At 45.6% G+C, this 12608-nt stretch overlaps 2 protein-coding genes across 2 annotated transcripts; one reads left to right on the top strand and one right to left on the bottom strand.

Moving 5' to 3' along the window:
• Window positions 1-1285: 1285 nt before the first annotated feature.
• On the bottom strand, window positions 1286-2230 carry LOC149434064 (olfactory receptor 2A12-like). Its single transcript, XM_089664156.1, has one exon. The coding sequence runs from the start codon at window positions 2228-2230 to the stop codon at window positions 1286-1288; it is 945 nt and encodes a 314-aa protein (XP_089520282.1).
• A 9219-nt stretch (window positions 2231-11449) lies between these two features.
• LOC149434065 (olfactory receptor 1G1-like) lies at window positions 11450-12397 on the top strand. Its single transcript, XM_089664157.1, has one exon. It carries the CDS (start codon window positions 11456-11458, stop codon window positions 12395-12397), a length of 942 nt encoding a protein of 313 aa, XP_089520283.1. The 5' UTR covers window positions 11450-11455.
• Window positions 12398-12608: the final 211 nt, after the last annotated feature.

Genomic DNA, 12608 nt, shown 5'->3' on the forward strand with positions numbered 1-12608 from the left:
GTGCCACCTATCAGTGCCAGTCAGTGCTGCCCATGAGTGCTGCCAATCAGTGCCACCTATTAATGCCAGTCAGTGACGCCTATCAGTGCCTGTCAGTGCTGCTTATCAGTGCGCATCAGTGCCCATCAGTGCTGCCTAACAGTTCCAGTCATTTCCGCCTAACAATGCCAGTCAGTGCCGCATATCAGTGCCAGTCAGTGCTGCCTATCATTGAAACCTATCAGTGATGCCTATTAGTGCCATATATGTGCACTGCCTTTCAGTGCCCATCAGTGATGTCTGTCAGTGTCCATCAGTGATGCCTGTCAATGCCCATCAGTGCCACCTACCAATGCATCCTCATCAGTGCCGCCTATCAGTGCCCATCACTGCAGCCTCATTAGCGAATATCAGTGAAAGCAAAAAATTACTTATTTACAACATTTTATTACAAAAACTAAGGAAAAAACATTTTCTTTTCAAAAATTTCAGTTGTTTTTGGTTTGTTTAGCAAAAAATAACACACCCAGTAGTGATTAAATACCACATAAAGAAAACTCTCTCTGTCTAAAAAAAATTTATAAAAGTTTAAAATGGGTCCAGTGTTGCACGACCGCGCAATTGCCATTCAAAGTGCGACAACGCTGAAAACGTGGCCTGGGCAGGAAAGGGGTGAAAGTGCCCGGTATACGAGGGGTTAAAGTGCCATACACACGTTTTTTATGTAAGTGCAATTTTAGGTGTTTTTTACCTAATAAACACAGTGTTACACTATGGAAGTTTCCTTTTGATGTTTCTATGGTGGAGGAGGACTGTGGAGGTTCTGGAGGAGTTCTCACAAGCGACTGGTCTAGAGGTGTTTCCACATATGGAGTCCATTATCAGTGTATAGAGGTATCACCACCATACAGACGGCCAACTTTCTGCAGGAGAGCGCTGCAACATCTCGTGATATCTGACCTACCATCCAAGGTGGTCAGTTATTGGTGGTGAGTGGGGCTCTGGAGGGGGAGCACTAATTGGAGCACTTCGCACAGAGAATTGCTATGGATAAGAAGATTAAATATTGTATCATTTAGTATTCACATTGGATGCGGATGGGGATTTTTTTGCACATGATTGTCAGCCCATAGGGCACTGAAGTATATGCCCATTTGTAGGGACCCTATATGTAGTAGGGTGTTCATTTATTTATCCATTCATTTTTTTATAGTAGAGGCAGCTCAGCAATTTTTATGTTTGATTTTATAAAAGAAAGGTACAGAAATAAAAAAAAGTGTCAATGTTCACAATGATATTTTCAGAATTATGCCCGGATTAACTTTAGGTGATAATAAGACCTCATAAGTGCCTCCATGAGATCTTTGTTCCTCAGGCTGTAGATCAGAGGATTCAGCAATGGGTTAATGAGGGCAGATATGACTGTAAATAGTTTGTTTAAACTGAACATATTGCTGGAAGATGGAACCAAGTAAATAAAAATTAAGGAGCCATAAAAGATGAAGACCACGGTGAAGTGTGAGGTGCAGGTGGAGAATGCTTTCCTCTTTCCAGTCTTGCTTTGGATTCTGAGGATGGTACTAAGAATATAGACATATGGAAGAAAGGTCATAAGAATGACTCCTAATCCGAAACTACCACCTACTAGGAATAGGACCACCATGTTTATGAAGGGGTCAGTACATGTAATCTGATATAAGTGTGGAAGGTCACAAAAGAAGTTGTGGATGGAAGATGTTCTGCAGAAGGACAACCTGAGCAAAAATAAAATATAAACCAATGAGAGAGAACATCCTACAACCCAGACCATGGAGGCCATATGAGCACAGACCCTCCAAGACATCATTAGTTTGTAATGTAGGGGGCGGCAGATGGCAATGTAGCGGTCGTAGGACATAGCCGAGAGCAAGAAAGTTTCTGAGTCAGCAAAGGAGACGTAGAAAAAGACTTGGGCTATACAGGCAGGAATGGATATTGATCGGCTTTTTGAGACCAAGTCATAGAGCATCCTTGGTGCGGTCACTGATGAATAGGACATGTCCAGAAATGCCAAGTTGGCAAGAAAAAAATACATTGGGTTGTGCAGATGGGAGTCAGTGAGGACCAAGAAAAATATAAGAAGGTTTGTGATAAGAGTCATCAGATAGATCAGAAGGAAAAGCCCAAAAAGTACATTCATGGTCAGTGGATGGTCTGATAGACCTACGAGGGTAAAAGAGGAAATCTCTGTCTGATTCCTCATATTATTCATTTTTCTTTCTCTGTGTTTTATGTATCACTATAGAACGGTAATAAAATTATGGATCTGAGGATTTATTAATAGGACAAACCTGTACGGAGTGCCTACACATTACACTCAGGGTTACATGCCGACATTTCTGGCAGCTAATGATGTATTCTTATATAAGATGTCGGCAGTCCCGGCAGTTATCAGAGAGATCAGATGGAAGAGCACACAAAGTGCATTCGTGGTCAGTGGATGGTCTGATGGACCCACAAGAGGTAATCTCTGGCAGATTCCTTGTATTAATCTTTTTTTTTTCCTCTGTTTAAATTTCTCAGCATAAAGCAGTCATAAAATGACCAATCTGAGGATTTATGTTGTGGCTGCACATGATACTCAGTTTATGAAGACATTTGTTCAGCTGATGACTTATTCTTATATAAAATATAAAATGTCGGCATTCTCTCAGGACAGTCTGTTGTGTTGTAGGAACACAAAGCTGAAATCCTCATTAAAGATCTCTTAAGATGTAATTTATAACCCCTTGAGAGCCCCTTTTCTATAACTGAGTACAATCTTCAACATTTGAATTTAAAATCCACTGTAAGTATTTTTATAGATTTATCACCTCTATTACTTCTTGGTTGGTGGACAGAGGGACCTAACACACTACAAAAGGAACACGGCTTTTCTTTTAGCTTCCATCATTTTGTAGTTACATTTTATAAGGGTTGCCATTTTAACACTTGGTTGGATGGCACAGTGGATAGTCAGTAAAGAGCTAGAACCCTTAGCTTTGGTTGGGTACAACTGGTTGCTGAGGTGGTACAATTACATGATTATTCTCATATGCAGCAAAGTGCCAGTACTAGAGACGCTCTACCTTTTGGTGAATTGGTGAGCATTTCATGAGAAACTTTTTGCTTCTTCTATTCAGTGTGGTATAACGGGTTATCGTCTCACTGTACATCAACACGATCAACCCAGCTTATATCTATGAAGGAATGGACTCGCTAATTCTTACGATGGGAATTCCTCACTCCATCCATGACACCATGCTGCAATTCCATGACAAATGCTTTGTCAACTTATTGGGTAATGCAGTCATTTTGGTGCCTTCCACTCCCCCCCCCCAATGAATCTCATGTATCTGACATTGCAGTTGTCTAGTTATCAATGTACTTATAATTGTACGTGCATATGGAACCTGTTTTTTTTTCCGATTGTTTTTATTAAAGTTTTCACAATTCTAAAGTGGAACAATATAGTAGGAAAGATAAGAAAGTACCAGTACACGATGACTTGGGTTGATGCTGTGTTCTCTGAAGATGAGTATAATAGCCTCTTAAAAGGTTCCTCTTAAGTGGGGGTCGCCATTGCCTGAGATAGCCCCCACCATTGATAAACCTTGAGGTCCGATCTTTTTGGCTTGATGATTAGCCTTCAGAATGGGAGGAGGGACCCTGTCAGTCCACCTGTGATCCCACAGTCCCACCCAAACTGAGAAAAAATGAAAAAGAAAGCTAAGTAAAGGAAGATATCAGAGAAGACAGAAAAGAAAATGGTGGAAGAAAAAAAAAAGGGGGGGGGCGGGATTAGAGAAAAGACAGCGAGCCTCACCTGTGACCCAGGATGGTTTTCTATAAACCTAAGTAGGCTTTCCCTGTCTGGCAAGTAACCCAAGAAGTAACCCAAGGGTCCCAGGTTCTTGGAACCTGGGCATATCGTCCTTCAGGGTGGCAGAGAGGCGTTCGTTTAACATTATGCAGGACAATTTAGCCTTTAAAAGATCAAAAGGGTTCTTGGGAGATTTCCGAGATCTCACAATCAGGATTCTAGCCACTATAAAGATGAATCCTATGAGGCGTTGGGTTGGTCTCATCATATGGGGCATGTTTTGTAGGTCATTTTTTGTGAAACAACTTAAAAATAAAGTTAAAAGGGGCTGAAACTCCAGCTTAAGAAGAAAACGCACTGTGGCTTCAGTCTCTGCATTTTGGCCATTGTGCTGCCGTCTAACTGTGATGCTTCTGGTCAGTTTTTTCCTACCCCAACCCAAGGGCGTTTGTTCTTTAAGGAGATAGCTTGCTGACTGTGGCTTGTGTCTTCACTTGGCCTGGCCTTCCAACTGTGGTGCCACTGGCCATATTTTACCCATCCATACTTAAGGACTGCAGCTCCAGTTATCTTTAGAATGACACCTCCCTGTGACTTGTGTCCCCAATTTCAGGCTTGTCGGTGCTGTCCTCAATGTTGCCACTGGCCAATTTTTAGCCACCCAAACTTAAGGGTTTTTTATATACAGGTGAAACTCAAAAAATGAGAATATGGTGCAAAAGTTGATTTATTTCAGTGATGCAACTTAAAAGGTGAAACTAATATATGAGACTCATTCCATGCAAAGCAAGATAGTTCAAGCCGTGATTTGTCATCATTGTGATGATTATGGCTTACAGCTCATGAAAACCCCAAATCCACAATCTCAGAAAATGAGAATATTGTGAAAAGGTGGAATAATCTCGGCTCAAAGTGTCCCACTCTAATCAGCTCATTCAGCCATAACACTTGCAAAGGGTTCCTGAGCCTTTAAATGGTCTCTCAGTCTGGTTCAGTAGGAATCACAATCATGGGAAAGACTGCTGACCTGACACCATCACTGACACCCTCCATAAGGAGGGAAAGCCTCAAAAGGGAATTGCAGAAGAAGTTGGAGGTTCCCAAAGTGCTGTATCAAAGCACATTAATAGAAAGTTATGTGGAAGGGAAAAGTGTGGAAGAAAAAGGTGCACAAGCAGCAGGGATGACCACAGCCTGGAGAGGATTGTCAGGAAAAGGCCATTCAAAAGTGTTGGGGACTTTCACAAGGAGTGGACTGAGGCTGGAGTCAGTGCATCAAGAGCCACCACACACAGACGGATCCTGGACATGGGCTTCAAATGTCATATTCCTCTTGTCAAGCCGCTCCTGAACAACAAACGTCAGAAGCGTCTTACCTGGGCTAAAGAAAAACAGACCTGGTCTGCTGCTCAGTGGTCCAAAGACCCCGAGTATGGAGGAAGAATGGAGAGGCCCAAGGACCCCGAGTATGGAGGAAGAACGGAGAGGCACAATGACCCCAAGTATGGAGGAATAATGGAGAGGCACAAGGGCCCCGAGTATGAAGGAAGAATGGAGAGGCCCAAGGACCCCGAGTATGGAGGAAGAATGGAGAGGCCCAAGGACCCCGAGTATGGAGGAAGAATGGAGAGGCCCAAGGACCCCGAGTATGGAGGAAGAATGGAGAGGCCCAAGGACCCCGAGTATGGAGGAAGAATGGAGAGGCCCAAGGACCCCGAGTATGGAGGAAGAATGGAGAGGCACAAGGACCCCGAGTATGGAGGAAGAATGGAGAGGCACAAGGACCCCGAGTATGGAGGAAGAATGGAGAGGCACAAGGACCCCGAGTATGGAGGAAGAATGGAGAGGCACAAGGACCCCGAGTATGGAGGAAGAATGGAGAGGCCCAAGGACCCCGAGTATGGAGGAAGAATGGAGAGGCCCAAGGACCCCGAGTATGGAGGAAGAATGGAGAGGCCCGAGGACCCCGAGTATGGAGGAAGAATGGAGAGGCACACACTGCAAGATGCTTGAAGTCCAGTGTGAAGTTTCCACAGTCTGTGTTGATTTGGGGAGCCATGTCATCTACTGGTGTTGGTCCACTGTGCTTCATTAAGTCCAGGGTCACCGCAGCCGTCTACCAGGAGATTTTGGAGCACTTCATGCTTCCTTCTGCAGACGAGCTTTATGGGGACGCTGACTTCATTTTCCAGCAGGACTTGGCTCCGCCCACACTGCCAAAAGCACCAAAACCTGGTTCAATGACCGTGGGATTACTGTTCTTGATTGGCCAGCAAACTCGCCTGACCTGAACCCCATAGAGAATCTATGGGGCATTGCCAAGAGAAAGATGAGAGACATGAGACCGAACAATGCAGAAGAGCTGAAGGCCGCTATTGAAGCATCCTGGTCTTCCATAACACCTCAGCAGTGCCACAGGCTGATAGCTTCCATGCCACGCCCCATTGAAGCAGTAATTGCTGCAAAAGGGGCCCAAACCAAGTACTGAGTACATATGCAGCTTCTACTTTTCAGAGGTGCGATATTGTTCTATGTACAATCCATGTTTTATTGATTGCATGGAATATTCTCATTTTCTGAGATTGTGGATTTGGGGTTTTCATGAGCTGTAAGCCATAATCATCACAATGATGACAAATCACAGCTGGAACTATCTTGCTTTGCATGGAATGAGTCTCATATATTAGTGTCACCTTTTAAGTTGCATGTATATATATATTACCAAAAGTATTGGGCCACCTGCCTTTCCCCGCACGTGACCTTTAATGGCCCCCCAGTCTTAGTCCGTAGGGTTCAATATTGAGTTGGCCCCGCCCTTTCCACACACATGACCTTTAATGGCCTCCCAGTCTTAGTCCGTAGGGTTCAATATTGAGTCGGCCCCGCCCTTTGCAGCTATAACAGCTTCAACTCTTCTGGGAAGGCCGTCCACAAGGTTTAGGAGGGTGTCTATGGGAAGGTTGGACCATTCTTCCAGAAGCACATTTGTCAGGTCAGGCACTGATGTCGGGGGAGGAGGCCTGGCTCGCAGTCTCCGCTCTAATTCATCCCAAAGGTGTTCTATGGGGTTGAGGTCAGGACTCTGTGCAGGACAGTCAAGTTCCTCCACCCCAAACTGGCTCCTCCATGTCTTTATGGACCTTGCTTTGTGCACTGGTGGGCAGTCATGTTGGAACAGGAAGGAGCCATCCCCAAACTCCTCCCACAAAGTTGGGAGCAATAAATTGTCCAACATGTCGCCTTAAGAGACTAAGGGACCAAGCCCAACCCCTGAAGAACAACCCCACACCATAATCCTCCCTCCCCCATACTTTACACTTGGCACAATGCAGTCAGGCAAGTACCGTTCTCCTGGCAACCGCCAAACCCAGACATTCCCCTCGGATTTCCATAGAAGCATGATTGGTCACTCCAGAGAACACGTCTCCACTGCTCTAGAGTCCAGTGGCGGCATTCTTTACACCACGGCATCCGCCGCTTTGCCTTGCACTTGGTGATGGAAGGCTTGGATGCAGCTGCTCGGCCATGGAAACCCATTCCATGGAGCTCTCTACGCACTGTTGTTGGGCTCATCTGAAGGCCACACCAAGTTTGGAGGTCTTTAGCTATTGACTCTGCAGACAGTTGGTGACTTCTGTGCACTGTGCGCTTCAGCATGCGTTGACCCCGCCCTGTCATGTGACATGGCCTACCACTTGGTGGCTGAGTGGCTGTTGTTCCCACTTGCTTCCACTTTGTTATAATCCCACTAACAGTTGAGCGTGGAATATTTAGTAGCCAGGAAATGTCACGGATGGACTTATTGCCCAGGTGGCCACCTATCACGGGACCACGCTTGGAGTCACTGAGCTCCTGAGAGCGACCCATTCTTTCACCAATGTTTGTAGAAGCCGTCTGCATGCCTAGGGGCTTGATTGTATACACCTGTGTCCATGGAGGGGATTGGAACACCTGAATCACATGATATGGAGGGGATTGGAACACCTGAATCACATGATAGGGAAGGGATTGGAGCACCTGAATCACATGATATGGAGGGGATTGGAACACCTGAATCACATGATAGGGAGGGGATTTGAACACCTGAATCACATGATATGGAGGGGATGGGAACACCTGAATCACATGATATGGAGGGGATGGGAACACCTGAATCACATGATATGGAGGGGATTGGAGCACCTGAATCACATGATTGGGAGGGGAGTGAACACCTGAATCACATGATATGGAGGGGATTGGAACACCTGAATCACATGATTATCAGGGGATTGGGACACCGGAATCACATGATATGGAGGGGATTGAACACCTGAATCACATGATATGGAGGGGATTGAACACCTGAATCACATGATATGGAGGGGATGGGAACACCTGAATCACATGATATGGAAGGGATGGGAACACCTGAATCACATGATATGGAGGGGATTGGAGCACCTGAATCACATGATTGGGAGGGGATTGGAACACCTGAATCACATGATATGGAGGGGATTGGAACACCTGAATCACATGATTTGGAGGGCTGGCTGAATACTTTGGGCAATATAGTGTACATTCCCATCAGTCCCTAACCCTCAAGGGGTGTACAGTCTAAGGTCCCTAACTTACATTCATACATACATATATTAGGGCAAATTTAGATAGGATCCAGTTAACCTACCAGCATGTCTTTGGAGTGTGGGAGGAAACTGGAGTACCAAGAGGAAACCCACGCAGGCACAGAGAGAGCATGCAAACTCGAAGCAGGTGGTGCCACAGTTGGTTTTCAAACAAATGACCCTAGCTCTGCCAGGTGGAAGTGATAACCACTTAGCCACTGTGCTGCCCTTTTTATAGTAGTATATACAGTCACCGGCCACTTTATGAGGTCCTCCTGTTCAATTGCTTGGTAACCCAAATAGCTAATCAGCCAATCACATGGTAGCAACTCAATGCATTTAGGCTTCTGGATGTGGTGAAGACGACTTGCTGAAATTCAAACCAAGCATCAGAATGGGGAAGAAAAGGGATTTAAGTGCCTTTTAACGTGGCATGGCTGTTGGTGCCAGATGGGCTGGTCTGAGTACTTCAAAAACTGCTGATCTGCTGGGATTTTCCCGCACAACAATCTGTAGGGTTTACAGAGAATGGTCCGAAAAAGAGAAAATATCCAGTGAGTGGCAGTTGTGTGGAGGAAAATGCCCTGTTGAGGTCAGAGGTCAGAGGAGAATGGGCAGACTGGTTCCAGATGATAGAAAGGCAACAGGAACTTATGTCAATATGGATCAAAATCTCTGAGGAATGTCTCCAACACCTTGTTGAATCTATGCCACGAAGAATGAAGACAAAGGGGGTCCAACCCGGGACTATCAAGGTGGGCCTAATAAAGTGGCCGGTGAGTATAGATGAATAGTAACCAAAGATCTCTTCCCAAAAGTGGAAGCTCCATTTATCTGCCCCCCCTCCCCCCCTCAGCTGCCAGATTTGACACCTTTTTGGGGGGAAGGGGGGAGATACCTGGTTTTGACAGGTACCAGTTCCCACTTCTGGCTCAGTTCACTGCAGAGAACTGAGACGGAAGTTCAGCTTCCCCCCCCCCCCCCCCCCCCGCAGCCCTCCAGGAACCTCAAAAGGTCCCAGCGGACTGCATCCCATTCACAAAGCGCATACGCAGTAGGGAAGTGCCCGTGAGGCTGCAATGCTTCACTGCCAGTTTCCCTTAGTTAAGATGGCGGCTCAAACACCCTACAGCCGATTGAAGAATTATTTTGGGATGAGGACACCGCTGGATCCCTGGACAGGGAGGTGCCCTAATATTAAAAGTCAAAAGCTTCAGTATCTGTAGCTGCTGACTTTTAATTTTTTTTTTTAAAGGGGGGGGGCAGAACCGGAAATCCGCTTTAAGTGTTCTCTATTGAACCAGCCATAATCAGGGGCGTCCCTAGGGTTGGTGTCACCCGGTGCTGGAACACTTGGTGACACCCCCTCTCTCTCTCTCTGCCCTCTTTCTCCCCCCCTCTCTCTACCCTCTTTCTCCCCCCCATGCCCTCTTTCTCCCCTCCCTCTCTATGCCCTCTTTCCTCCCCCCCCCACTCTTTCTCTGCCCTCTTCCCCCCCCCTCTCTCTCTGCCATCTTCCCCCCCCTCTCTCTCTGCCATCTTCCCCCCCTCTCTCTATGCCCTCTTTCTCCCCCCCATGCCCTCTTTCCCCCCCCTCTCTATGCCCTCTTTCTCACCCCCTCTATCTCTCTCCCCTCTCTCTCTCCCCCCAACTACTACATGAATCTGCAGTGCTGTCACCGGGGTCCGGGGATCACACTGACCTGCTGCATACTCTGCCCACCCCTCCAGCTCTCGGACTTCAGCCCCCATGGCAGGGATGTGGACCTGCAACTCTGCTGAAACCCCGAGGAGGAGAGGTGTCCGAAGTGCCTGCTTTACTGTCCGTCCCCTCGATGCTTGCTTATTTCAGCAGCAGGGATGGACTGAGCCTCTCATGGGGCCCTATAGTGACCCTGGGCCCTCAGACAGTCTACCCCTGGTGGAGCGGGTCCGGTGTCACCCCATGCAAAAGGTGTCACTCGGTGCAGCGCACACCCCCCACACCTGCCTAGGGACGCCCCTGGCCATAATATAGCTACTTCCATTATGTTCAAGCCATTTTGGTTAAGGGCATCAAGGCAAGGTGACCTCTGAGCAATGACCTCATGGAAGGAGATATACGGTACTATGGATGGTTCACTAAGCAGGACGATATCCTTGATGTGCGACTCCTATTCATCTACATTTTCCAAGAGTAAGCAGAGCTGGGCTTTTTGAACCAAAACCCTAAACACCCAAAGAGATTGTATGAGGCAGTAGATTTGGAAATGTAATTTCCAAACACGGAAAGGTTTCTTCACAGTAAGAGCTGTGAGAATGTGGAATAGACTCCCTCCAGAGTTGGTTGTGGCCAGCTCAGTGGATTGCTGTAGGAAAGTCCTGGATTCTTTCTTGAATACACAGAATATAACTGGATATAACATTTATAGGGAAAGGTGATCCAGGGAATATCCAATTGCCTCTCGGGGGATCAGGAAGGGATATTTTCCCCTGCAGGAGCAAATTGGATCGTGCTTTGCTGGGTTTTTTTGCCTTTCTCTGGATCAACTGTGGGTGTAGGAGCATAACTTTTTTTTTTTTTTTTTTTTAATGGTTGAACTGGATGGACTTTTGTCTTTTTTTCAGCCAGACTAACTATGTAACAATGTAGTCTGGAGTGGTGCTGTATGTATGGAGGTTTGAACTATATATGGAACTAAACTATACATTCTTTTTATATCGTTTTAGTTCACTAGCCAATGGATTTTTAATTCTGATTTTAAAGACTGTTCTTAGTTGTAGAAAAGGGGCTCCCAAGGGGTCATAAATTGACTCCTAAGAGACCTGTCGTGAGACATTCAGCTTTCTGTTCAACACAGCAGATGGTCCTGAGGGACTGACAACATTTTATATAAGAAGATGTCATTAGCTGCTAGACGCCTACATGTACACCTGAGTGTAATGCATGGACACACCGTACGTGTTTCCAATTATTAAATCCTCAGATCCATAATAGTATTATTGTTTTATAGTGATAAATATAAACAGAGAAGAAAAACAGAAAAATATGAGGAATCTGACAGAGATTACGTCTTTTACCCTCGTAGGTCTATCAGACCATCCACTGACCATGAATGCACTTTTTGGGCTTTTCCTTCTGATCTATCTGATGACTCTTATCACAAACCTCCTTATATTTTTCTTGGTCCTCACTGACCACCATCTGCACAACCCAATGTATTTTTTTCTTGCCAACTTGGCATTTGTGGACATGTCCTATTCATCAGTGACCGCACCGAGGATGCTCTATGACTTGGCCATGAAGAGCCGAACAATATCCATTCCTGCCTGTACAGCCCAAGTCTTTTTCTACCTCTCTTTTCTTTCTTCAGAAATTTTCTTGCTCTCGGCTATGTCCTACGACCGCTACATTGCCATCTGCCACCCCCTACATTACAAACTAATGATGTCTTGGAGGGTCTGTGCCTATATGGCCTCCATGGTCTGGGTTGCTGGATGTACAAATGCATTGGTTCATGCTTTACTTTTGCTCAGGTTGTCCTTCTGCAGAACATCTTCCATCCACAACTTCTTTTGTGACCTTCCACACTTATATCAGATTACATGTACCGACCCCTTCATAAACATGGTGGTCTTATTCCTAGAAGGTGCTAGTGTTGGATTGGGAGTCTTTCTTTTGACCTTTCTTCCATATGTCTATATTTTCAGTACCATCCTCAGAATTCATAGTAAGGCAGGAAAGAGGAAAGCATTCTCCACCTGCACCTCACACCTCACCGTGGTCTTCATCTTTTATGGCTCCTTAATTTTCATTTACTTGGTTCCATCTTCCAGCAATATGTTCAATTTAGAAAAAACGTTTTCAGTCATATCTGCCCTCATTAACCCATTGCTGAATCCTCTGATCTACAGCCTGAGGAACAAAGATCTCATGGAGGCACTTCTGAGGTCTTATTATCACTTGAGGTTGATCCAGGCATCGTGTTGAAAATATCATCGTGATATCATTATCATTTTTGTATTCCTGGGCCATTTTCAGTTGATTAAAAAATTCAGTATTGTCTTTTATAAAATGTAAACATTCAGGGGCTCATAGTTGTACTTACCCTGATATGACCCGGGGGGTCATTGCAACCCCACAGACCAAATGTAGCATTTTCAATATCCTTTGGTTAACCTCAAAATAACTGACTATTTTG

The sequence above is a fragment of the Staurois parvus genome, unplaced genomic scaffold (assembly GCF_062004578.1).
Source record: "Staurois parvus isolate SC_StPar_1 unplaced genomic scaffold, SC_StPar_1.0 ptg001842l, whole genome shotgun sequence".
In the NCBI taxonomy this organism is placed as follows: domain Eukaryota; kingdom Metazoa; phylum Chordata; class Amphibia; order Anura; family Ranidae; genus Staurois; species Staurois parvus.

What these genes read in the sequence shown, in the direction of transcription:
- LOC149434064 (XM_089664156.1), bottom strand. Translation starts at nt 2,230, where the DNA reads ATGAATAATATGAGGAATCAGACAGAGATTTCCTCTTTTACCCTCGTA.
- LOC149434065 (XM_089664157.1), top strand. Translation starts at nt 11,456, where the DNA reads ATGAGGAATCTGACAGAGATTACGTCTTTTACCCTCGTAGGTCTATCA.